General features: G+C 49.6%; 9 protein-coding genes across 9 annotated transcripts; 5 read left to right on the plus strand and 4 right to left on the minus strand.

The window, feature by feature from the left end:
* Positions 1 to 2,098: 2,098 nt before the first annotated feature.
* On the plus strand, positions 2,099 to 2,903 carry FPRO_02849 (putative profilin; the record flags this gene model as incomplete). The annotated part of the gene is made up of 5 exons (XM_031227004.1): positions 2,099 to 2,111; positions 2,276 to 2,291; positions 2,388 to 2,472; positions 2,565 to 2,711; positions 2,769 to 2,903. The coding sequence occupies 5 exons, from the start codon at positions 2,099 to 2,101 to the stop codon at positions 2,901 to 2,903; spliced, it is 396 nt and encodes a 131-aa protein (XP_031077484.1).
* A 561-nt stretch (positions 2,904 to 3,464) lies between these two features.
* Positions 3,465 to 4,171, minus strand: FPRO_02848 (putative protein GOT1; the record flags this gene model as incomplete). The annotated part of the gene is made up of 5 exons (XM_031227005.1): positions 3,465 to 3,761; positions 3,831 to 3,846; positions 3,901 to 3,949; positions 4,004 to 4,030; positions 4,144 to 4,171. 5 exons carry the CDS (start codon positions 4,169 to 4,171, stop codon positions 3,465 to 3,467), a joined length of 417 nt encoding a protein of 138 aa, XP_031077485.1.
* Positions 4,172 to 5,070: 899 nt separating this feature from the next.
* FPRO_02847 (putative IES6 INO80 chromatin remodeling complex subunit 6) lies at positions 5,071 to 5,634 on the minus strand (the record flags this gene model as incomplete). The annotated part of the gene is made up of 1 exon (XM_031227007.1): positions 5,071 to 5,634. One exon carries the CDS (start codon positions 5,632 to 5,634, stop codon positions 5,071 to 5,073), a length of 564 nt encoding a protein of 187 aa, XP_031077486.1.
* A 313-nt stretch (positions 5,635 to 5,947) lies between these two features.
* On the plus strand, positions 5,948 to 6,381 carry FPRO_02846 (putative DASH complex subunit dad4; the record flags this gene model as incomplete). The annotated part of the gene is made up of 5 exons (XM_031227008.1): positions 5,948 to 5,950; positions 6,012 to 6,068; positions 6,120 to 6,164; positions 6,215 to 6,299; positions 6,353 to 6,381. 5 exons carry the CDS (start codon positions 5,948 to 5,950, stop codon positions 6,379 to 6,381), a joined length of 219 nt encoding a protein of 72 aa, XP_031077487.1.
* Positions 6,382 to 6,967: 586 nt separating this feature from the next.
* FPRO_02845 (putative ARP5-Actin-related protein) lies at positions 6,968 to 9,368 on the plus strand (the record flags this gene model as incomplete). Its single annotated transcript, XM_031227009.1, has 4 exons — positions 6,968 to 7,145; positions 7,202 to 7,522; positions 7,569 to 9,289; positions 9,339 to 9,368. 4 exons carry the CDS (start codon positions 6,968 to 6,970, stop codon positions 9,366 to 9,368), a joined length of 2,250 nt encoding a protein of 749 aa, XP_031077488.1.
* A 448-nt stretch (positions 9,369 to 9,816) lies between these two features.
* On the minus strand, positions 9,817 to 11,199 carry FPRO_02844 (uncharacterized protein; the record flags this gene model as incomplete). Its single annotated transcript, XM_031227010.1, has 3 exons — positions 9,817 to 10,296; positions 10,378 to 10,802; positions 11,163 to 11,199. 3 exons carry the CDS (start codon positions 11,197 to 11,199, stop codon positions 9,817 to 9,819), a joined length of 942 nt encoding a protein of 313 aa, XP_031077489.1.
* Positions 11,200 to 13,479: 2,280 nt separating this feature from the next.
* On the plus strand, positions 13,480 to 14,082 carry FPRO_02843 (uncharacterized protein; the record flags this gene model as incomplete). Its single annotated transcript, XM_031227011.1, has 3 exons — positions 13,480 to 13,632; positions 13,732 to 13,794; positions 13,849 to 14,082. The coding sequence occupies 3 exons, from the start codon at positions 13,480 to 13,482 to the stop codon at positions 14,080 to 14,082; spliced, it is 450 nt and encodes a 149-aa protein (XP_031077490.1).
* A 499-nt stretch (positions 14,083 to 14,581) lies between these two features.
* On the minus strand, positions 14,582 to 15,633 carry FPRO_02842 (putative C-4 methyl sterol oxidase; the record flags this gene model as incomplete). Its single annotated transcript, XM_031227012.1, has 3 exons — positions 14,582 to 15,379; positions 15,438 to 15,546; positions 15,623 to 15,633. 3 exons carry the CDS (start codon positions 15,631 to 15,633, stop codon positions 14,582 to 14,584), a joined length of 918 nt encoding a protein of 305 aa, XP_031077491.1.
* A 2,690-nt stretch (positions 15,634 to 18,323) lies between these two features.
* FPRO_02841 (uncharacterized protein) lies at positions 18,324 to 20,415 on the plus strand (the record flags this gene model as incomplete). Its single annotated transcript, XM_031227013.1, has 2 exons — positions 18,324 to 18,340; positions 18,423 to 20,415. The coding sequence occupies 2 exons, from the start codon at positions 18,324 to 18,326 to the stop codon at positions 20,413 to 20,415; spliced, it is 2,010 nt and encodes a 669-aa protein (XP_031077492.1).
* Between the last annotated feature and the right edge of the window lie 400 nt (positions 20,416 to 20,815).

Below are 20,815 nucleotides of genomic sequence, written 5' to 3' on the forward strand. Positions count from 1 at the left end.
GCTGAGCTGGTTTTTAGATTAGAGGAACAAGACGCGGAGTATCCCAAACAATATCCACCCTGTCACAGCCCTCTATGAAACACAAGCTTTCGAAGACTACTGCAGGCAAACCTCCACTGCAAAGCATGCAACCATCCATCAGAAGACCGATAATCATAGCAGTGAGCGAATAAGTGGCTGACCCGTCTTCTAGAATTTTCAGGTGGCGGCACGGAACTTGAACCTACTAACGTTGCGCGCGGCTCGTGGGCTGGCCATTGGCCTCACTCGGCGCGTCTGTCCAACATCCTTCATCTCACTTAGAGGCAGCGGGAGGATTCAATTACACCCGTTCCATCCAATTTACAATAGGGCTGGTTGTCGAGCTGAGTCTGGACCGTGCTCAGTAACATCGGCTGGGTGGAAATATGTGCCCAAAAGGGGAAGTTGAGGATATAAGCCTTCCGTTGTGAGTGATTGGATCGTCACCGAACAATAAGCGATATAGTCGTAAGAAAATAAAATAATCCTCAGGGGCCTTTGCCCATTCAACTCGCCGTTTCATATCACGGCTAGGGTCTCTACAACTCGTCTCAGATTGCCAATTTCCAATTGTAGCACAACCAGCACGGGCCAAAGAGGAAACCAGGCTCACATACCCTAGAGAAGACAATTTGCATGTTCGTAGCATCCGACAGTTTCTTAGGAGTCGCCTGAGCATGTCAAGAAGAGTTACATTCGAAGCTCCCGAGTGTCCTTCATGAAGGAGAATGGCGACGTCTGTTTCACTACGGGTGACTCCGGCTCCATAGAGTTATCGGCAATGCTATCGTTCTTAATACGTCTCTTAAGACATGAAACACCAAGGGTATTGGAGCTTGGATATCACCTAGGAGCTACGTCGATGAGCTGCTGTTGAGTCAGTAAAAAGTCTCTTGAACCAATATCCGGCCTGTGCTTCGCTTAGAGTTCATCTCTCTCGTAGGCCTCATTTCAAAGTTTGTTGGCTTTACTAGAAGCGTTTGGATAACCGAGATACAACTCTGAAGACTGACCTTCGGCTACGGAGTACAAAGTAGATGTTTGATGATGAAAGCTGGCGGCTATGACCAGACTTAGTGATTTGGAGCTTTCGAACGGCCCTTTACTCCCAGAAACATCCACGATCACTATTTTTTTTTTTTTCCTTCCCAATACTTAGGCATGGTTGACGTAACAGATAAATTCGACCTCAACCTAATGGAGTCAGATGGCGTTAAGCTTAAGCTCATTTATTTAATAACTAACGTTCGAGAATCAGAACCTCCAGGTTCGACGGCAGTTTGATCTGGTCGATCTCCAAACATTGCCAGCGCTACCGAAAGCCACATTCATCATACGATAACTAAAGCGAACATGAAACATTCGATGAACTCTCAGTTACCAGCGGCGGTTAAGCGGGCGTTGAGTGTAACCACAATCAGATACTCTTGCGATATTAGTTCTTGGTGTTGGCACTCATCTACTAGGTCGTTCCTAGAAGCGAACATGGACCAAGGGTACACGAGTCTTGGCGGATATTGCCGTCTACAGTAGCAACGGGCCGTCTAGAGTGGTTTCCCGTAGCTCCAACGCCAATTCAAGCTCTATGGTGACGTCGAAAATTGAATAGCTTCCTCAGCTGCTAGGTATAGGTTAGGCTCAAAAATCTTGCATCTTTTACTGCTGAGTCAACAGCCTCTGCGTGCCTGGATCGAACGTCACACAGGCCAGTGATCTCGGAATGCAGAAAAATGCGTGACATGAAAGCATGCTGCTGCTGATCATGCCGACCGACATATTTGAGAAACCGTTGGTTTGCAAGTACACAGTACCAGTCCCATGACCGATGAGCCGTCACCGACAAAAGTATCCAATACTCATTGGACAGCATTGGAGCTTGATAACATTTTTTGGCGGGGACTCATGGCGGCCTGGAGGGGCAAAGCTCCAAAGAATCACCATATCAGAGCAGTCGACAACCTCCCCCGCCAAAACAAACCTCACCTCTAAACCTTCTTCCCCTCGCGTCGCAACTCTCATCCTTCTCGTCCTACTTGCAACCACTCAGTTCCTATAATTTCACACATCTCACATCACTATGTCGTGGCAAGGTCAGTTTCTCACTGTCTCTACTATCCTACACCGTCCCGCTATCGATTTCCCCTCCCCCGCCATCGTCCTTGTTCCTCATCACCGCCTCCAAATACCTCTATCTCGAAACCTTAACTTGAAGTTGGACGAAAAAGCTGACATGATGACTTTTCCATCGATATAGCATACATTGACTCAAGGTATATACAATCGATCCCATAACTCTTGATCATAGGCTATGATCATGCTTTCCGGCACGAATACCGATCGAATGCTGACATTTTTCGTCTCGATAGCCTTGTCGGCTCCGGCCACATTGACAAGGGCGCCATCATCAGCGCTGCTGGCGACAGCGCCTGGGCTTCTTCTCCTGACCTCCAGGTACGGCAACCCTCCTTCACCGACTCAATCTCTCGGGTCGATTGGCTAGCCCCTTGTTAATGAACAAAACTGACCTTGTAACCCCACTATAGCTCAAGCCCGAGGAGATGAAGGCCATCTCTGCCATCGTCGGCGGTGACTCGGCTGCCAAGGACAAGGCTTTCGCTGAAGGTCTCTACATTGCTGGCGAGCGTTACGTTATGGCCCGAGCCGAGGACCGGAGTATCTACGCCCGATCGGTGCGACGCCTAATTCACGAATCCCATCGCTTTTGACTAACTTCTTAATTACAACAGGGCCGCCTCGGTGTTGCTGTTGCGAAGACTGGCCAGGCCATCGTCATCGGCCACCACGGTGAGGCCCAGGTCGCTGGCAACGCCACCTCTACCGTCGAAGGTCTTGCCGACTACCTCATCAAGTCAGGATACTAGACATTCAGTGTGTGAGGCAAGGGTCTGGACGGAATCAACTGCGAGAAGCGCCAGGGAAACGCTGTTTGTCCGTGGAGCGGACAGTCAACGCAGCTATAACGAGCTTATGCCGAGAAGAGCGCCTTTGTTTTAGAGCACTGGGCTATGAGCTCGAGTGTGTTACCCGGGGGAGGACATTTTCCTTGTTTGACCAAAAATCGGTCGGACGAGTTTGTTTCTACACGATTCTGCATATAGGCAATCCAAGTGCCCCCAGAACCTGTCACCTGTATGCCAGATTTGAAATGATCATCAAATGTCAGCCAACTCGACTCTCCATTAAAACTGCTTTTATCGTTTGTTCTCCGTTCGTATCCATGATGTACAGTACTTTGTCCACCTTATTATAGGTACTCATGATGGTTCTTTATGTCATTAACGCCCATTCCAACCTAATATTTTCTCTTGAACTCCGCCATTCAACTCTTGCTATACGCGTGTCGTCGAATGCCTTTTACACGTAATGAATCTTGTTCTCGTTCGGGTGATGCATAAATGTGTCTGTGAGGTTCAGGGGAGCCTCTAAACAGGAAGCTCGGCGTTTCGTCTTCCAAGGCCTATCCTATCGGCGATCATTCCAATATACGGTCCTACGACAGGCAAGCCTCGCGCAAAGCCAGCAATTGTCCCCAGGAAATCTCCGAACAGAACCACTATGCCGTATGCTTCAACGATAAACCCGATAAAGGTCCACTTCATGAAAATCAGGATCAGGCCTAGGAAGAATGCCGCCGTGCCCTTTGCTTTTTGCTTGCGGGCGAAGAAGAGAAGTGTCTTTTGAGGTCCGATGATGATTGTCAAGCCGATAAGAAAGAGGATCTGTTTCGTACGTCGGTCGTTAGCCATCGCTCGTTCGCTGTAATAGAGGAAGGGAAGAGGTCATCATACATTCCCCATAGCAAGCCTGAATAGAAGTCAGTAAAAAAACCGCTAGATGATTGAATCTATCCATCCTTACATAGATCGGTCGAAGAATAGCATGACACCTCCTATCAGGAAGAAGCCTCCTAGAATAAACGTCAGCCGCCATACCTAACGTGCAGGCGCAGGCGTAAACGCACCGCCGGAGCAGAAAACAACTCCAATTTCTATCGCAAACGGTCAGCTTTCGTCCATATCGAGCAATTTCTTGTCTAAGGGGTAGCGCATCGTTGCAGTGCTTATGATCGCAACTCGCGTGCCAGTGTAAGATAAGGCGTACTTTGAGTATCTGTCAACCACATCGACATCTTGGCGGTTCTGTGTATCGCTGATTTGATTGATGAATTCGATCGGTACTGATAGTTTCGATGGTAAAGCGTACAATGAAGCTTCGACTAGGAAAAGGGCGGGATTCAGAGCAGGGAGAAATAACTGAGGCCAAATTACTGCAATGTTTCCTTTTTTCGTCATCAGCTCTGGTTCCTTCGAGGACACGTTCCAGGGGTTTACATGCGATTGACAGGGCTGTTCCAAACAGGGTTTAGGTGGTGCCTGGGGCTGCTTCGTGGCTATTGGCTGTGCTGCGTGAAAGTGGGCGAGCGTGGATTGTCTTGAAATTTTGCTGAGGACCGACTTTACAGGACTTCCATTTCTTCTTCATCTTCCACTGAGAGTTGGAAGCGACTCACGACTAAACGCTCTTGGTCTACGGCAATCCAATATGATTGCAGCGCAAATCACTGAAACCTTGTCAAATGGTTTCCAATTATTAGCCAGAAAAAGGGGAGGTCGTTGAGAAACAGAACGTTTGGTTCACTCTATGGAATAGCTTGCTACACATTTCCTTCTGACAGATTTCCTGTCCCTGCCGCGACGGCTGGCGGCGTTCTTCGCCCTGGCAACTGAGATTCGTTTCTTCCCCATACGTTCTCGGTAGTCTGTCGACCTAGGCAGAGAACAAGCTCATGATCACGATTAAGCCGGAGCGTCAATTGCCATCCCTTGGCCGAAAGGCTAAGGGTGCATAGTTGGGGCTTGACTTTGTTGGTCGGACACTCCTATTTGTAATCTTAGAATGGCATCTTTGTATAACGTGCGTATGTCTGGTAATTCCTCGCATGAACCCCGTATGGCAGGTTCCCGGGCCTCGTTGGTTTTTGAGGTTTTCGCAATTTCATCAAATCGGCATCCCAAGCTGGAGCCATGCTCACTTAAGGACGGTATGAGCACCACGAGCCTCGAGAAACTGCTCTGCCACACCCTGAGGTAGCGTCCTAATGAGGCCAAACACTTCCTTATTGTGATAGCGAAGTCGCGTCTTGGGATCGAGGTAAGGAGCTGGTAGTCCAGTCACGTCACAGTAATGTTTGTTATGCGCGAGTGATGGTGCCGATTCAATATTTGTGTAAGTGGCTGTTGGAGCCGACACACCACCTGTCGGTTTGAGGCTCTTCTCGAGGACAAGCTTAGACAGGTTTCGTGATGCTTGAGCCAGATTTGGGGGCTCCTTGCCGCTCTCGGTGGCTGGCGTGCTTGTACCGCTAGTCGAGAGTCCATCATCGGCTGGCGTAGCAATACCACTCGCGTCCATCGGCGTGCCAAGAGCTGAGGCTTCTCTTCGGGAAGCATCACCGACGATGGCCTTGAGGTTCTTGTTTCGACGCTGGTTGGGCTTCCAGGCCGGACTGCGGAAGTTCTTATGAGTGGAGTGAATGTCAAGCTTCTCTATAAGCTCTTGATGGGCGATTTGCGCCTCGGTTGGGGCGGCCATTGTGTCTCGTTTCAGGATAGCTGATATCGAAATTTTATCAAAGTCGGCTCGAAGGGTGTCAGCTGTTTTACAGACTTGTTTCACAATCGGTGATTAATGCAGGAAAAAGTGCTCTGGTTCAAGGTCTCTCTTGGTTGTCGCTGTCATGAGCTTGTCGCGTTGGATATTCTGCCGTGCCTCACCGTATTCCTAGCTTGGAGCTCTGACATACAACGAGATGCCCAAACATGGGATAAAGTAAACAGAGCACTCCGCCAACAAGTAATACTGCCTCGACCGTCTACTTATCGCTTCAAACCGATAGCCCGCTGAAATGGTAGGATCGATGAGAAATGCGACAAAACAACGCTCTGAAGCCTTACCTGACGTGTTTATAGGAATCCCCTCACGAGCACCAGCAGAACTTACTGCTTTCCCGTATCATCACCAATGTGGTATGTTCGGCGAAGCTGAACTCGCAAGATATGGATACTAATAGCATGCAGGAAAAGCTCAACGAAGCTGTCGTTGTTATGAATAAGAGCCTTCAGGTCAGGAGAGTCACATTTTACATCAATCCATGACTAACACGCCGCTTCAGGACATCAACATTCAGAACATGAACGTTGAATTGGTTGCGCAAATGTTCAAGAACTACCAATCGAACGTTCTATTTCACCTGGAGGGTAAGTGGCTTTCGTATGGTGATGTGTTTGCGACCGCTGATGATATTGGTTAGCCACGGACAACCTTAAGCCCCCGAACTGAGTGTCAACATGGGTGGCTCAGACTGGAGTTTTTGCATTTATGATGGCGCACGACTGTACATGAAATAATGACTTACTGCCAACTCTTCCAATATAGAAAGGAAGCTTTGCAAGGGATTTGACAGGAAGCTTGCTTTACCAGAACCAAGAGTGCCTACCTGACCTTGAACTTGTTTACCTAAATTACCTTGTGTATAATAAACCTGTCCAAAAGGCCATGTTTGACAGTGTCACTGAATATGTAATCTGGGGAAGCCAACGAAGGTATCTGATAGCCTTGGCCTGCATCTATCGAAGACATTACAATCTCTGCACGTGTTCGACACATTGGGAGGTCAAATGTGTCGTCTCTCACTGCATCACTTGCATTGTCGCGTAAGTGGATCCCGGGATTGAATGACACGGCCTAGATCAGCCTTGTAGCCTCACACCTTCTCAATTTCCAACAACGAAGCTCCGTATTTTGCGAGTTTGACAGACAATTGGCCACTAGAGTCAGACATCGACCAACCTAAACCTTTTTACTCCTCCCGTCATGACTTTTGTCTCTTACTTGTAAACTCCATCCGACCATCCTATTCGCAATCATGGCTCCCTCGGCCATCGATGAGCCCGCCATCAAGGCGCCCGAACAAAAGACATATCCTCCCGCCAAGATCTTCCCTGTCAAGGAGACACGCTTCGAGAATTACATCGAACCTACAAAAGATGGCCGCGAACGCGCTTTGAAGCAGCCTGATAGCGCTGCCATCGTCATTGATAATGGTGAGCTTCGAGCGCAAGGGGTTCGCGATGGCTGGCAATTGACATTTCGCCTTTAGGATCGTCTGCCGTGCGCGCCGGCTGGTCTTTCGATTCGAAGCCAAGGTTCAGCATCCCTCCGATTATGGCCAAATACCGCGACCGAAAACTAGGCAAGACCTTTTCTTTTGCTGGTTCAGATTGCTACGCCGACACGACCGCGCGAGGTCACATTCGAGGCGCCTTCGAAGCTGGTACAGGAATTGTCAGTAACTGGGACGTAATGGAGCATGTCCTCGATTACATTTTCCTGAAGCTTGGCATGAATGATGCAGACGGTGCCATTGAAGTGCCAATTGTTATGACAGAGGCTGTTGCCAATCTCCCTTACTCAAGAAAATGTACGTGGAACAATTCGATCCCGCAAGCTTATACTGACGTTCTTAGCCATGACCGAAATCATCTTCGAATGCTACGGCGCGCCTTCCCTAGCCTACGGAATCGATTCACTCTTTTCATACCGACACAACAAGGGCAAGACTGGTCTCGTGGTCTCGTCATCATATACATCTACTCATGTAATTCCTGTATACAACTCGAAAGCCTTACTTGGACAGGCCACACGATTAAACTGGGGAGGATATCACAACGCTGAATACCTCCTCAAGCTCATTCGACTCAAATACCCGGCCTTCGCTGGGAAGCTTAACGTCTCACAGGCAGAGCATATGCTACGGGACCATGGCTACGTATCTCGTGACTATGACAACGAGCTCGCCAATTATCTCGAGTGGACAGGGCTCGAGGATCGCGATATTGTCATGCAATATCCATTCACAGAAGAAGTGATCGTGCAGAAGAGTGAAGAAGAGTTGGCCAGGATAGCAGAGCGCAAGAAAGAGAGTGGTCGAAGACTTCAACAACAGGCGGCTAAGATGCGCCTGGAGAAACTGATGAAGAAAGAGCAAGATCTGGAATACTACAAGCAATTGCAAAGAAACATCACAGATCAGACCAAGAAAGAGATTCGGCGCCAGCTTGACAGCAACGACATTAAAGATGAGAACCAATTGGAAAAGATCATCAGAGACTTAGAGAAGGCCATCAAGAAGGCCCGGACAAAGGATGTTGGTGGTGATCCAGAGGAGGAGCAAGAACAACCTAACTTCGACCTTCTTGACATACCCGACGACCAGCTTGATGAGGCCCAGATCAAGCAAAAGCGTCAACAGCGTCTCCTCAAATCCAACCACGAGGCTCGAGCACGTGCGAAGGCAGAGAAGGAAGCAGAGAAGGCTCGTGTCATCGAGGAAGAGCGCGCCGATACTGAACGACGAGAGAATGACCTCGAGAACTGGCTCGATGAGAAGCGTCAACGACGTGCTGAGACGCTGCAAAAGATGAAGGAACGGGAGCGACTAAAGCAGGACCTGGGCAACCGTAAATCCCTCGCCTCTCAGATTCGCATGAAGAGTATCGCCAATCTCGCATCGGACAATCCGACCAAGAAGCGAAGACGTGGCGGTGATGATGACAACTTTGGTGCTGACGATGATGACTGGGGTGTCTATCGCCAAATCGCCGTTGGTGACAACAGTGATGACGAGCATGAGGAGGAAGATCTCCATTCGACTCTCAAGTCACTGGAGCAGGACCTTTTACGTTATGATCCTGACTTTGAGTACGAGCACACCCACGAAGCCCAGTCTGACTGGTCGAAATCTCTCCTGCACGCCTTTGCCCGAGGTCCCCGACCTTTCGACCCCTCCTCACAAGCCGAGCTCAACCAAATTCACCTCAACGTTGAGCGAATCCGTGTTCCCGAGGTTGTCTTTCGCCCCTCCATTGCTGGTGTCGACCAGTCAGGCATTGTTGAGATAGCCGGTGATATTCTCAACCAGCGTCTCGGCAATGTCCCTAACCGCGATGACTTCCTTCGTGATGTCTTTTTGACAGGTGGTAACACTCTGTTCAAGAACTTTGATGATCGTGTTCGCGAGGGTCTTCGTGCTCTCCTCCCTGCTGATTCACCACTGACCGTCCGCCGTGCCGAAAACGCCCTATTAGATGCTTGGAAGGGAGCGGCTGGATGGGTGGGTACATCTGCTTGGAAGTCAGCAAAAATCTCTAAAGAAGAGTACCAGGAAAAGGGTCCAGAATACATCAAGGTTTGTCCAAATCTATTCCACAGTGGCATGCTCTTACTAATGTGTATAGGAACACGACATGGGTAACTCGTATGCTTAAAATGTGTAGTGATGAAAACCTGGAGTCAAAGGCGAGTTCTTTATTAGGAGCGGTTCGGGTATGAGAATAATTTACATGTTGCCTTAATCAGGGATCTCTTGTCCAGAGTAAAAAAAGCCAAAGGAGAAAATGATAGACGCTTCCACACAAAACCGTCAGGCAGCTGCTCCACACTAAAAGTGTTTTCCGGGACACTCATTTTTATTACAGGAGTAGATATCTGGACTAACAAAATATAACCGTCTTGGTAATATCATCCGTAAACGTGACAGCCCAGGTAAACAGCAGCAAGACTCGCCAAGCGAAGCCCGCATGATCAAGGAGCCTTTGTTTCACCTAAACAGACCCGAACGCCCCTCTCTTTATAAATATAAAATCACGACAATCAGTTCCTTAACGCCATAATAACAGTTGCAGAGCCCCGAGCACATGGATATCATGCGGTTCTCTAGACCGCTGGTTGTTGTGCTTGGGGTTCCTCAGAGTGTTGCAATTGCTTGTTAATCTCGTCAGCAGTCCTTGTATCCTCAGCACTGGGCTCAACTTTGAAAGGCTCAGCCTTGAAATGCGGCGAGGGATACCTTTGGCGCTCGATTTGCTCCTGAGCCGCAAGACCAGCCACGGCTTGCGCAACAGCCTCCAAAGGCGTTCCTGCAGCTGGATTGCTAGGCGCGGGCTCGGCATGAGGAGCAGGAGCTGCTATAGCTGAAGCCGATGCTGGCTGAGCGGGAGCAAGGTTCACGTTCGGTGGGGGTGGGGGGTAGTCGCCTGACGTCTCTAACAACCGCGTTTGCAAATGAACGACATACTCCCGAAGCGCGTAATGTTCCGCCTGCATTGCTTTGAAAGACTGTTCCATATCCGTGAAATCGCGAACTTGCTGCTCGAGCTTTTTTATATAGCCTTCCTTCCGTTGTCGGAATGCTCTCTGGATGAATTGTTAGCCCAGGAGCTCAATTGCACGGCGATGTCACGGCGCCAGCCAACGAGGCATCATCAGTCGACTTACTTGTGCAGCTCGATTCTGTGCCGCGCGCTTGGATTGGGAAAGCTCCCGCTTTGCTTTGCGACCGTCTCCCATATGATCGTCTGCCGATAAAGGCGCTGGGGGCGCTGGAGCAAGCGCAGCGCTTGACGGGCCAGCAGATGCGCCTGGACTATGTCCAGACGGAGGAACAATGGGCATCATGTTTGCTGTCGGTGCGTGATTGGCTCGCGCGCGAAGATCAGGATGAATGTGAGCTTCAACTTCGCCTTTCGTGGCTAGAACTCGATGTTGGTCTTGAGGACTGGACAGATGATCGAAGCCATTCGCCGGCCGCGCAGGAGCGGGCTGTAAAGGCCGAGATTCACGGGGTCCGGGGGCAGTAGGTGAGGATGAGCCTGTCGCGTCGTGGCTCTTCAGGAGCTCGAGCTGTGCGCGCAAATGCTGCTCTATGTGGAGGGGTCGGTGTTAGCCAATGCACCCAGCACCTACGTCAACAGTAATTGAACCAGACGCGAAGCCGAGGTGGTCGAAACGAAAATCGGATGCAACTGTTGAGGTTAAGAACCTCTAAGTGTATTGTATATGGGATTGCGCAAATGACGCGACAAGGATGCCATTCAAATAGTAGACAGATGCAAGGAGCTCTATAGATGTCGCGATGGACGAAGGCCAAGGTGAGGCGTAGTATAGTGTAGATAATAGACAGAGCAGTAGGTCCAAATCAAGAACCAAGACGCGCCCAGACAAGGAAATAGGCAAAGCAGAACAGGAAAGGAAAAGAGAGAAGAAGAGTTGTCTTGACTAACCTTGATTATTGGCGCCGCTGGCTGAGGAGTTCTGCATGCTTGAGCTCTGGGGGAGGAGAGTCTGACTCAGCATCCAAGTAGCAATGACCCAGGGCGGGCGATGATGATTACTACAACGAGGGGGGGGACCTGACGCTGACTGACGGAGACGAGTGAGGAGAGAGTTCCGGCGGATGGATGACGGATTATGTAACCTGGATCCGGGACCTTTCAAGTGTGACTGTGAGTGGTGATCGAGTCGGAAAATGGCGTGGCTGGGCCGGGGAGGCTTCTTCTCTCCGCTTGCTGGACCAACTAGACGAGTCTAAACCTGGAGGAGCTAGAACGATTTGGTTATCGCTCGCTTGCTGATTGTTCGCTTCTGCTTTTGGCTTGCTTGTCCCGCGAACTCTGCTGGCGGTTGTTACTTACGGTATGTGCTGTACGTAGGACGGAGCTCGGAGCCGTTCCTCGTTCTGCTAGGATCAATTTATCTTGCTCCCTGAAGCAAGCGTAAGTGCTGACGACGATTTTTGCGGCTGGTGCGGGAAACACCCACCAAAAATGTACGCGGATCGCTGTTATATTCTGTCTTAGAAAGTCAAGGAGCCCGTTTCAACAGGTAATATTCACTGTGTTCTTAATTTGAAGGACAGAGAAAGACGCGTAGACTGAATAAAGAAGCTGGTTGATTTAGGTGAGGAGAATTCGGAGTCCGGGCAATAACCAGTCAAAAGTCCTGTTCGGTTTTCCTTCTTCTACTTCTTTCCCTTCTACCCCCGGGACCGGTAGTTCTGAACTTCTGATACTGGCCGCGATGGGAATAAACGACGGGCCTGAGCCAAAAGATTGGATGGATTTGCTGACTGATGGGGAGAGGGGAACGTTGTTGTAGCAGAGAAAATATTTGTCAGCGACCAAACCTGAACAGAACTGCCCGAAGAGAAGCAGGAGCTAGGACCACCTCAGGCATCCAATGCATGCACCCGCCCATGCCAGTCATGCACCTTCCTCGTGAGCTTGCGACCCCACTCGCGAGATAAATGTCCTATTTTGGAAAGTCCTGGCTTTTCGAGACTTCGGGGTCCTTTCCATCTCACATTCATGGCGTATAACCACATAATACGACCTCGAATCTTGCGGTAAAATCATGCATAACCACGAATCGAGTTGAGCTACTTTTGTGCGGTGTAGGGTTGGTTTCCAGGCTATTGATTGGTGAATAATGACAGAACTTTGTTCGTGTTGTACGACCCAATGAACACCACACCACACTGCTTATTCCATCCGCTCAGTGACTCCTGTTTGGTCTCACTACTTTCATCTCAAACACAGATCTCTGGGGATTCCTTGGGGCTATCAGTCTTGAAGAGGGCCAAACGTCTATCTGTTTGACACTTTTGGGCCATGTCAGAATATGCTACCTAAGCCTGCTGGGTAGCGACACATTCTTGCCTGCCTGGCCCCCATGAGATACTTCAAATATCAGATCAATCTCCTCATGCTGTTAAACAGCCAAGACGCTTGGATTTATCCATCTCTAGAGCTATATCCAATTACATCGGCGCCACATCCGACTCTTCCGGTCAGTGACAGGAAGAAACGATCGAATACACGACTTGTCTTGCTTGGTCGAGCTCTCAAGCTCATGGATCGTCCTGCTGTGATATAAAAAGAGGCGGCGGGTGCAATTAACAATGCTGCTTTAACCGTTACAGTTGCTTGTTAATATCCAGTGAGGGTGTGCAGCGTTTGCACTAGCTCGGGCTTCACTTCCTGGTCATTGCCATGGCTATGTATCAAATACTGGAGCACTTTTGCGTCTAGGCTGATGAGGCTTGCTTTTCCTAACCTCTTAGTTGGCCGGGACTAAGTCTCTTCAGGACGAATACGCAGAATGGCACATTAGTGGACATTGATAGTCCCTGTAGGTTGTGAGATTGTTGAACCAGAGCTCGGGGACCATCGGTGTATGACAGAACATGGGCAGCTAAGCACTTAGAATCGAATGATCAATCAATCTATAGTGGTCTCAAGGATTTACTTTTCATTCCTAGTTTCGAATAGCAATCAAGAAGACATGATCCTACATATTTGGAGCTGTTCGGTGTTAGTCGACCTGGACATATGATGTGTTAGTGGATACTTGTGCTGTAGCCAGTCCCACTCTATATCAGAAGTACTCATAATCTGTACCACTTCCGCCACTCATCGATCAAGCCTTTCAGCCTCATCATCCAACCCGCCTTCACTTATAACCTCATCTCTTGGTCGCCCTACAATGCGCCCGTCTCATATCTCACATCGTCTTCCATCTCTTTCCCGCCTGGCTTCGACGATGGCTCAACCGCAATTCTCTGCTGGTACTGATGCTGCGAGCGTTACGCCTGCGCTTAAAGCACTCACTTCCGACGGTGGACGATGGGCTCTCACCAAGGATGGTGCTGCTTTGGAAAGACAGTTCAAGTTTAAGACATTTTCAAAGACATGGGTAAGCGATTGAGAGGGGAGTACTGCGATTCACTCAAAATAGTTGAACTACCATGAAATACAAATGTTGAGGAGTATCATCGGAGTTGACTAGTCTCAGGATTTCATGACAGGAGTATCTCTGCAATGCAAAATCAAGAACCACCATCCCGAATGGTCCAATGTAAACCCTCCTTCAGCTTACACGTCAATTATCATGCAGTTAACCACATTCCAGGTTTATAACACAACCTTCATCCGCTGGACAACGCATAACCCAGCTGGACTTTCGGACAAGGACATAAGCATGGCAGCCGAATGTGATGCTCTCGCAGAACAACTAGGTGAGCTGCCTCCGGAGCCGACCGCCCCAGTTGCGGCCGAAACGGAAGACCAGAGCTGTGTTATCCGCGGGTTGGTGGACCTCGCAGCTGGGGCGGCAGGAGACTGCTGTACCCCAAAGAGGAAATAGAGAGGTTCCGGTTGATTTGAAACGATGTACATCGAATTCCTGCGAGGCAGAATTCGGTCAGTTCTTCCAATTGCACATCCAGCTTGTTAGAAACGTATCTACAAGCCCATATGGCTGCGTGTATCATTATGAACTCTGACAACTGCGCCACTGCGTCACTGCATGACGAGATGTCAAGATTCACATATGGATGGTTATTGGTGATGTTATGGTTAAAGGTCAACGAACGATGCTGATGATTAAATATGTCTAAAGCCTCTCCAGGGCAACTTTCTATATACAAGCGTAAAAATTCGTTCTTGGTTAACATCCCCAACGCCATGCGAATGCTCGAGCCGCTAGTTCAGCGACGTAGACAATGTATGCCCGGTTTGCGAACAGTCTAAGTCTTCATGATCAACACCCTCTTCATTTTCTTTCCGGTCGTGAAATCCCTGAGTCGGACTCGATTCACCGCAATCGATTATCAGTCGTCGTGTCAGGCTTTCTTTGCAGCACTCTATTGTGCCTTCTTGGCCTTGATCTGAGCAAGCTTCTTCTCGCGACGGCGCTTGTGAGCCTCAGCGCCAGCCTCGGTGTCCAGGCAGTAGTCCCACCAGCGGAAGCTGGAGGCATAGTTGCCAATGAACTTCTCGTGGTGAAGATCGTGGTGGGCAGCACCGGCCCAGACGGGAAGGAAGTGTCGCAGACTCCAGGGGAAGTCGTAGCCACTGTGAGAGTCGATGGCCTGGAAAAGACGGAGGACGATCCAGGTGTACATAGTGAAGAGGTGGAGCTCGCCAGTAATGGCAAGGAGGACAACGGGGCATCCGACAACACCAATTCCGAGGAGAGCTGTTTCGATGGGCGAAGCGTACTCAGCGGCGAGACCGAAAGGAGCAGAGTAGGTGTGGTGCATCTTGTGGATGGCCTTGTAGAGAGGACCGTAGTGCAGAGCACGGTGGAACCAGTAGTGCCAAGCATCCTCCATGATGAAGCAGATAGCGATCTGGAGAGCCATCTTCCAAACGGGAGGGAAGGGCACACCGTAGTCCATACCGAGGTAGGTAGCGACGGGGTGGAAGAACCAGATCTGAGGAAGTTCGGCGGTGAAATGGCTGATAAGAACGATGGCGGCGCAATCCCATTGCTCCTTGAGGGTGGGAACCTTTTGCTTCTGAATTCTGAATTGTTGGAAATAGGGGATGTAATCCATCATCATGTAGGGAATACAGCGGCCGAAGTAGACGAGCTCGTGAAGCACGAAACTCATGATGCCGGTCGCGAGGGTATCGTTCTGCATCCAGAGGTACCAAGCCTGAGTTTTAAAGTTAGTATTGCTGTGGTTTCGCGACGTTGGATCGGTTTGGACGTACGGCCCAGAGCTTTTCGACAATATTGAGCTGGACATTGTACTTGGAGACCTCCTCGAGGACAACAAAGTAGTCCTTGGTCTGGTTAAAGGACGCGAAGGTGGTCGCGTTTCTGCAAAAATTCATGTCAGAAGGGGTTGTTCAAAACATTGGCGTGTTCGAATGGCAATATCAGGGAGGCTACTCACAGCGCATCCATGGTGAAGTTAGCAAACTTATGGCAAAGTAGACTGAATAGGGACCCTCTAGGTAAAGAAGAAAGACACCAGCAAGCACCGGGTCCAGTCAAGAGTCGTCGGAGAGGCGGCTCTTGTTATAAAAGAGGAGTGTTGACAATGGCGATGGCGGTGGTGAAAAGGAGAACAGACGGCGGCTGTTGGGGAGGTTTTATCATTTCCTCGATTGCCCGGCCCAGAGAATCTCTAAGGGGGGGTCCCATCCAAAATGGTGGGCGGTGGGCCTTGGCCTGGCCACACGCCCACTACAGGCATTCAATTCACTAACTTTACGGAGATTTACAGTGAGAGAAGTAAACGGACCACCTGCTCTTGCACCGTCTCGGTACGTACCGTTGCGAAAATTGCACCAGGAACGACGCCTCAATAGCGTATTCACACACCTTGTAAGCCAAAGGAGGTAATGTGAATCTCCCAGGCCCTGTGACAGCCAGCCATTCACGACACAGGACCCCTGGGCTTTCGTTGGTCTGTGCGCGATACCAGATGGAAGAAAGCAATGGTTCCAGAATGAGACCACTATCAAATTGTCCTCCCGGCTTCCGGGCCCATCTACATGCCTCTGCACCAGTCAAAGCGAATACATATCGCTTTAGCATTGTCACCGCTTGAAAAGAATCGTATGTGTGTTTATCGACTTTACGGGGATCTCACGGGAATTTGAGGAATCTTCTCAGATCATTTCGAGGTCCTTGGTGTTGTCCTTTTCCGTCCCTTATCCAGGGTCCAGTACTTTGAGGGGCACCGCCCGTCTCTTTTACACATTGCCATTGAAAGCGGTGAAGATCGAAATCAGGGCCAATTCGGCCTTTGCCACGATTTGTGATTGGCCTACGAATATCGAACTGAACTAGATTTGGTTCCTGTAACACAAAATAACACAGAGTGTTCATGTTTCAGTCTCTGGAGCACCCTTGTTACTGGCATGTCCCTATCCTAATCACAACAGGTGATTTTTATATTGGACGCGTCCTGTATGGATCGAGTGGCAACATTCAACACAGGGATTTCCAGTCTAGGATCTCATCAAACAAAGCATTGCCGTGAAAGCTCCATCGGATGGCGCTCTCCCGGACGCGAGAGATTTGGAGAAAGTGGTGTGTTCTAAGCAGCGGGTTCAGAAGCGGCCTTTGCGGCCAAATTTTTGAGGTTAGATGGTTACTCATCGATAGGGTGCAGATCGCGCCAGGGGCAAAGTATTAGATTATCAACCGATCTACTGGGTCAGAATCAGCCGCCCCTTGCACCAATCGCCCAGTTCCGATGATCTCATGAGGCCTGTCTCTTTTTCGTTTTCGGCTCTCGATTTTAGAAGTTCTGCACGTTCTTCTACGCCTCTCCCGCTCGTTCTCGCTAACAATGAAGTCGTTGCAATACCAGCGATTCCTGATTATCTCTTCACATGTATTCCGTTACATCCAATCGGGGGCCTTGCAATTGAAATATTTGTTTTTTGACAAGAGATGGTATGGCTTGGTTTTCACTGTTCTGTTATGTTCATTTACTTTTAGATGAAGTACATATGCATTCCAGCTTGGGCTTAGTGTATCCGTACTCGGTATCTGAGTATAACCCGAACACGAGGAACATTCAACACCCGCGCCGTCTAAAACGGTCTATATTTTGGGGTCTAGGTTAGCCTGGGAATTTTATCATCAGTTTGTATGCCAGTGACCGCTTTGTCTTGTACATATGACGATGTCTTGGAACTGCTGCAGGCTAGGTCTATCGGGTTAGATTTCTATATATGCTTGAGATAGATTGCTGGTTGTAGTTGGCCTACCAGGGGTTCACTTCACTTTGGAGTTCAGAGATATTTGCTCTCAACATGCAAAGCAATCGCCAAAGCAGCATGGCGGTTCTCTTTTCTCCTATGGAGGATTAACTGAAACTCCAATATCGTACCATTGGAAATACATGCCCAAAAGAACACATTCATTGCCACAGTTGATCGTGGCATCATCTTCTACGCATTTGTCCAAGTGAACTGCTGCCGAATACGAATCAGTCTCCATTCAGCAACCGCACCTTCTTTCAAGCTTGTGAAACGTCAAATTGTGGTTAGATCACTATGCAATGCATTGTGCAAAGAAAGCTGTGTAATTGATGATTACAACGGGTGTCAGCCTTGCAACCATTCAATTCCAGTTTAACCCTACAACTTGTAACGGGTTTTGGTTGTTTTCTCATGTACGGACCCGGGCTGAGCTGATCCGTGTGGCATGATGCAATAAACGTTCCCCACATTTGCTCATCTCCCGCCCGCATTCGTGTTTGGAGCTTGTGGTGCGGATACAAGCTCAAGCTCAAGCTTACACTCACCCTTCTCACCCCTCGTCTCGTTTCCATCCACACGCGATTCGACGCCCGTTGCCCGTTGCGCAGCCCTGCTCCGAATTCTCCGTCGAGCCCCCGTGACTTGGCGCTCATCATCCGGCCGAGAAGCTGCTGGCACCGCCGTTTTCTTCGTTGTCACCCCCGGGTCTTTCGCCGAGCACTCCACCCATTCTTCGGAGCTACCGTCCCGTCCCATTCCGCGTTATCCCCGGTCTATAGTTGCTCTCTGCAGCTTCGGCTACTGCTGACAGATGCCGTGCTTCACACATCAGCCTTGTCGTTACCAGATCTAAGCAAGCTCATCCTTGGTCCAACCATGACGCTTGTCTCCGAGTTCGTCAACCTCAACACCTGGGCCCTGCTACTATTGCCCCTCACCTTACATAATCCGTCAAGTCACTAACCCTGCTCATAGCCAAGTACGGCGGCTTGATGCCTACCTTGATCGTCTTCCAGTTTTATCCGAAGTTGCTTCAGAGGATGGTCAGTCAGAGACCGAAGAGCATGGGTTTGCTGTAGCTGCTGCCTTCTCATCCCCGCGTCTTGATCACTTGCTCCGTACCATTCAGTCATTGAGTACTACATCATCCTCGCAACCGCTTCTGCCAGCATGGCGCATCAGGGATCTTCTCATATCATCTGATATCCCTGCATCTGCCCACCTCTCAGTGACAGAGGAACAACCAGGTGATGAGACTAAAAGCCCTTACGAGAATGAGCTGGAGTGGCTGCTTGTTAGCAAGGCCACCATTCAACTCCATGGCGTTGTTCTCAACACACTCCTGGATCAAATTGTCCCTCTCAACGATGACATCTGGTACTGGGACGATGTATTAGGCTCGTATTCCTACAGCAGCCTATATGCTGTCCAGAGTTCGCCTTTGCGTGTCTGGGCATGGTCTCAAGAAGTTTACACTGCAACCAAGTTGCGCGTTCAAGCTGGCTCCCTTCATCATGCCCCAGGTGAACTCGTGGATTCCACGACATCAAGTCTGTCACAGCAGTGGACGCAGTTTTATGGTATCGTGCATGATAGTATCCGGGAACGATCAATCGCCAACATTCAGCGGAGAGTTTTGTCCCCTGTTGCGTTATCTCGATCCGAAGCACGACGCAAACAGGCACAGCTCAAGAAACTTCGCGAGATAACGGCAAGCGGACTTGGCGTACTGATGGATGAAGGCTTGCAATTCGGCCTCGACGACGATAAGGCTGAGCTCCAGGACCATCACGATCTCAAAGGCGTCGTCGAACGTAGTGTTGCGCTTATCGATATGGTTCTCAAGGAAGTTTCTACTCTGGACGTCAATATTAGCGATTTTGAGGACAAGGTTTTTGCCGGTGTCGAGGAAGATCCTGAGCTTTCTGTTCACATCGAAGACAGCAACACCGCTGATCGTCCAGCCATTCTAGCCCGACGACTGCTCACCATTATCGACAAGTCTCTCCCCGAACATCTTACTGCAATGCACGCCCTGGCCAAGGAAAATGGTCGACCTTCCACTCTAATCCGATACTGGCTCCCTGCGATTGTTGGTCTCCTCTCTTCGACAACTGTCTTGCGTATTCTGGTCAACAGGAAGGCCGATATTATTGAGTGGTTCGTTGGATTTGGTGAAACTGTTCGTGATTTCTGGTTTAACTGGGTCATTGAACCGACGTCAAAGATTATCTCAACCATTCGACACGACAAAACCAGCGAAATCGCCATCATGAGTAGGGATAGTCTTAAGGCGGACCGTGAGAGTCTCGAGCGTATGGTTGTTGACTTTGCCCTCGACAAGCCTCACTTTGCCAATGAAACCGGTAGCACCTTGACTGAGTCTCAAGTTGCTGACATCCGACATAAGGTTGCTGAGGGTGATGTTACTCCAGTGCTCCGAGCGTTCGAGAAGGATTTGCGAAGCCCTTTCATGGGCACTATTCGTGGAGATCTTGTCCGATCACTCCTCATCCAGGTTCAAAAGACAAAGGTTGACCTTGAGGTCGCCATGACCGGCATCGACTCTCTTCTCAAGAGCCAGGAACTTGTCTTTGGCTTCGTTGGTCTTACTCCCGGTGTTCTCGTCTCTTATAGCATGTTCCAGTATCTGCGCGGTGTTTTTGGCGGCCGCTCTGGCCAACGCCAAACCCACAAAGCTGGCAAGGCCATTCGTGTTCTCCGCAACGTAGACCGCATCCTCTCCGAGGCCCGACCTACAGAGACCAATCTTCTTTCTTATAAGGACCACGGCCTCTTGCTTTCCGAAGTTCATATTCTGAGAGACCTCGTTGATAAGCTCATGCCCCGTGAGATCGCGAGGGAGTTCCTTGAGGATCTCGATGATTTGTCAAACATGAAGGGTATTCAGCTGCAGACAAGGGCACTGGAGCGTATTCGTTGGGCTTATGCGAGATGGCTTCACTAGGCAAGCCACCAAAGGTATTCGTCACGGGTCTAACGATAGCATGTATACTAGCCCTTGCTGGGCAGGTAAAATATCACCAATGTACTTATACACATAGGTAGAATGCATAAACGAGCCATGATTGGATGCATAAACCTCTTTGTCTGGCGATGGGCCTTCTGGAGATGTAGCGGTATACTTGCCAATTATCATAGTACCAGGAGCGACTTTGTGTCGCCATCAGCACACAAGCTTGATGCCAGCATGTTGGCATCACGAAAGGAAGATCTACAGGTCGATTTTACCTCCTTATTGACAGGGCTACACTTATTGACGTTCAGTTTCTCGCATCTCTGATACGAGGATACGTGCCCCTTTCCGCACTCTTAATATACTCTGTAAGCTTGGGTATTTCGCAACC

Source organism: Fusarium proliferatum, assembly GCF_900067095.1.
Source record: "Fusarium proliferatum ET1 genome assembly, contig: FPRO_scaffold002, whole genome shotgun sequence".
Lineage (NCBI taxonomy): Eukaryota > Fungi > Ascomycota > Sordariomycetes > Hypocreales > Nectriaceae > Fusarium > Fusarium proliferatum.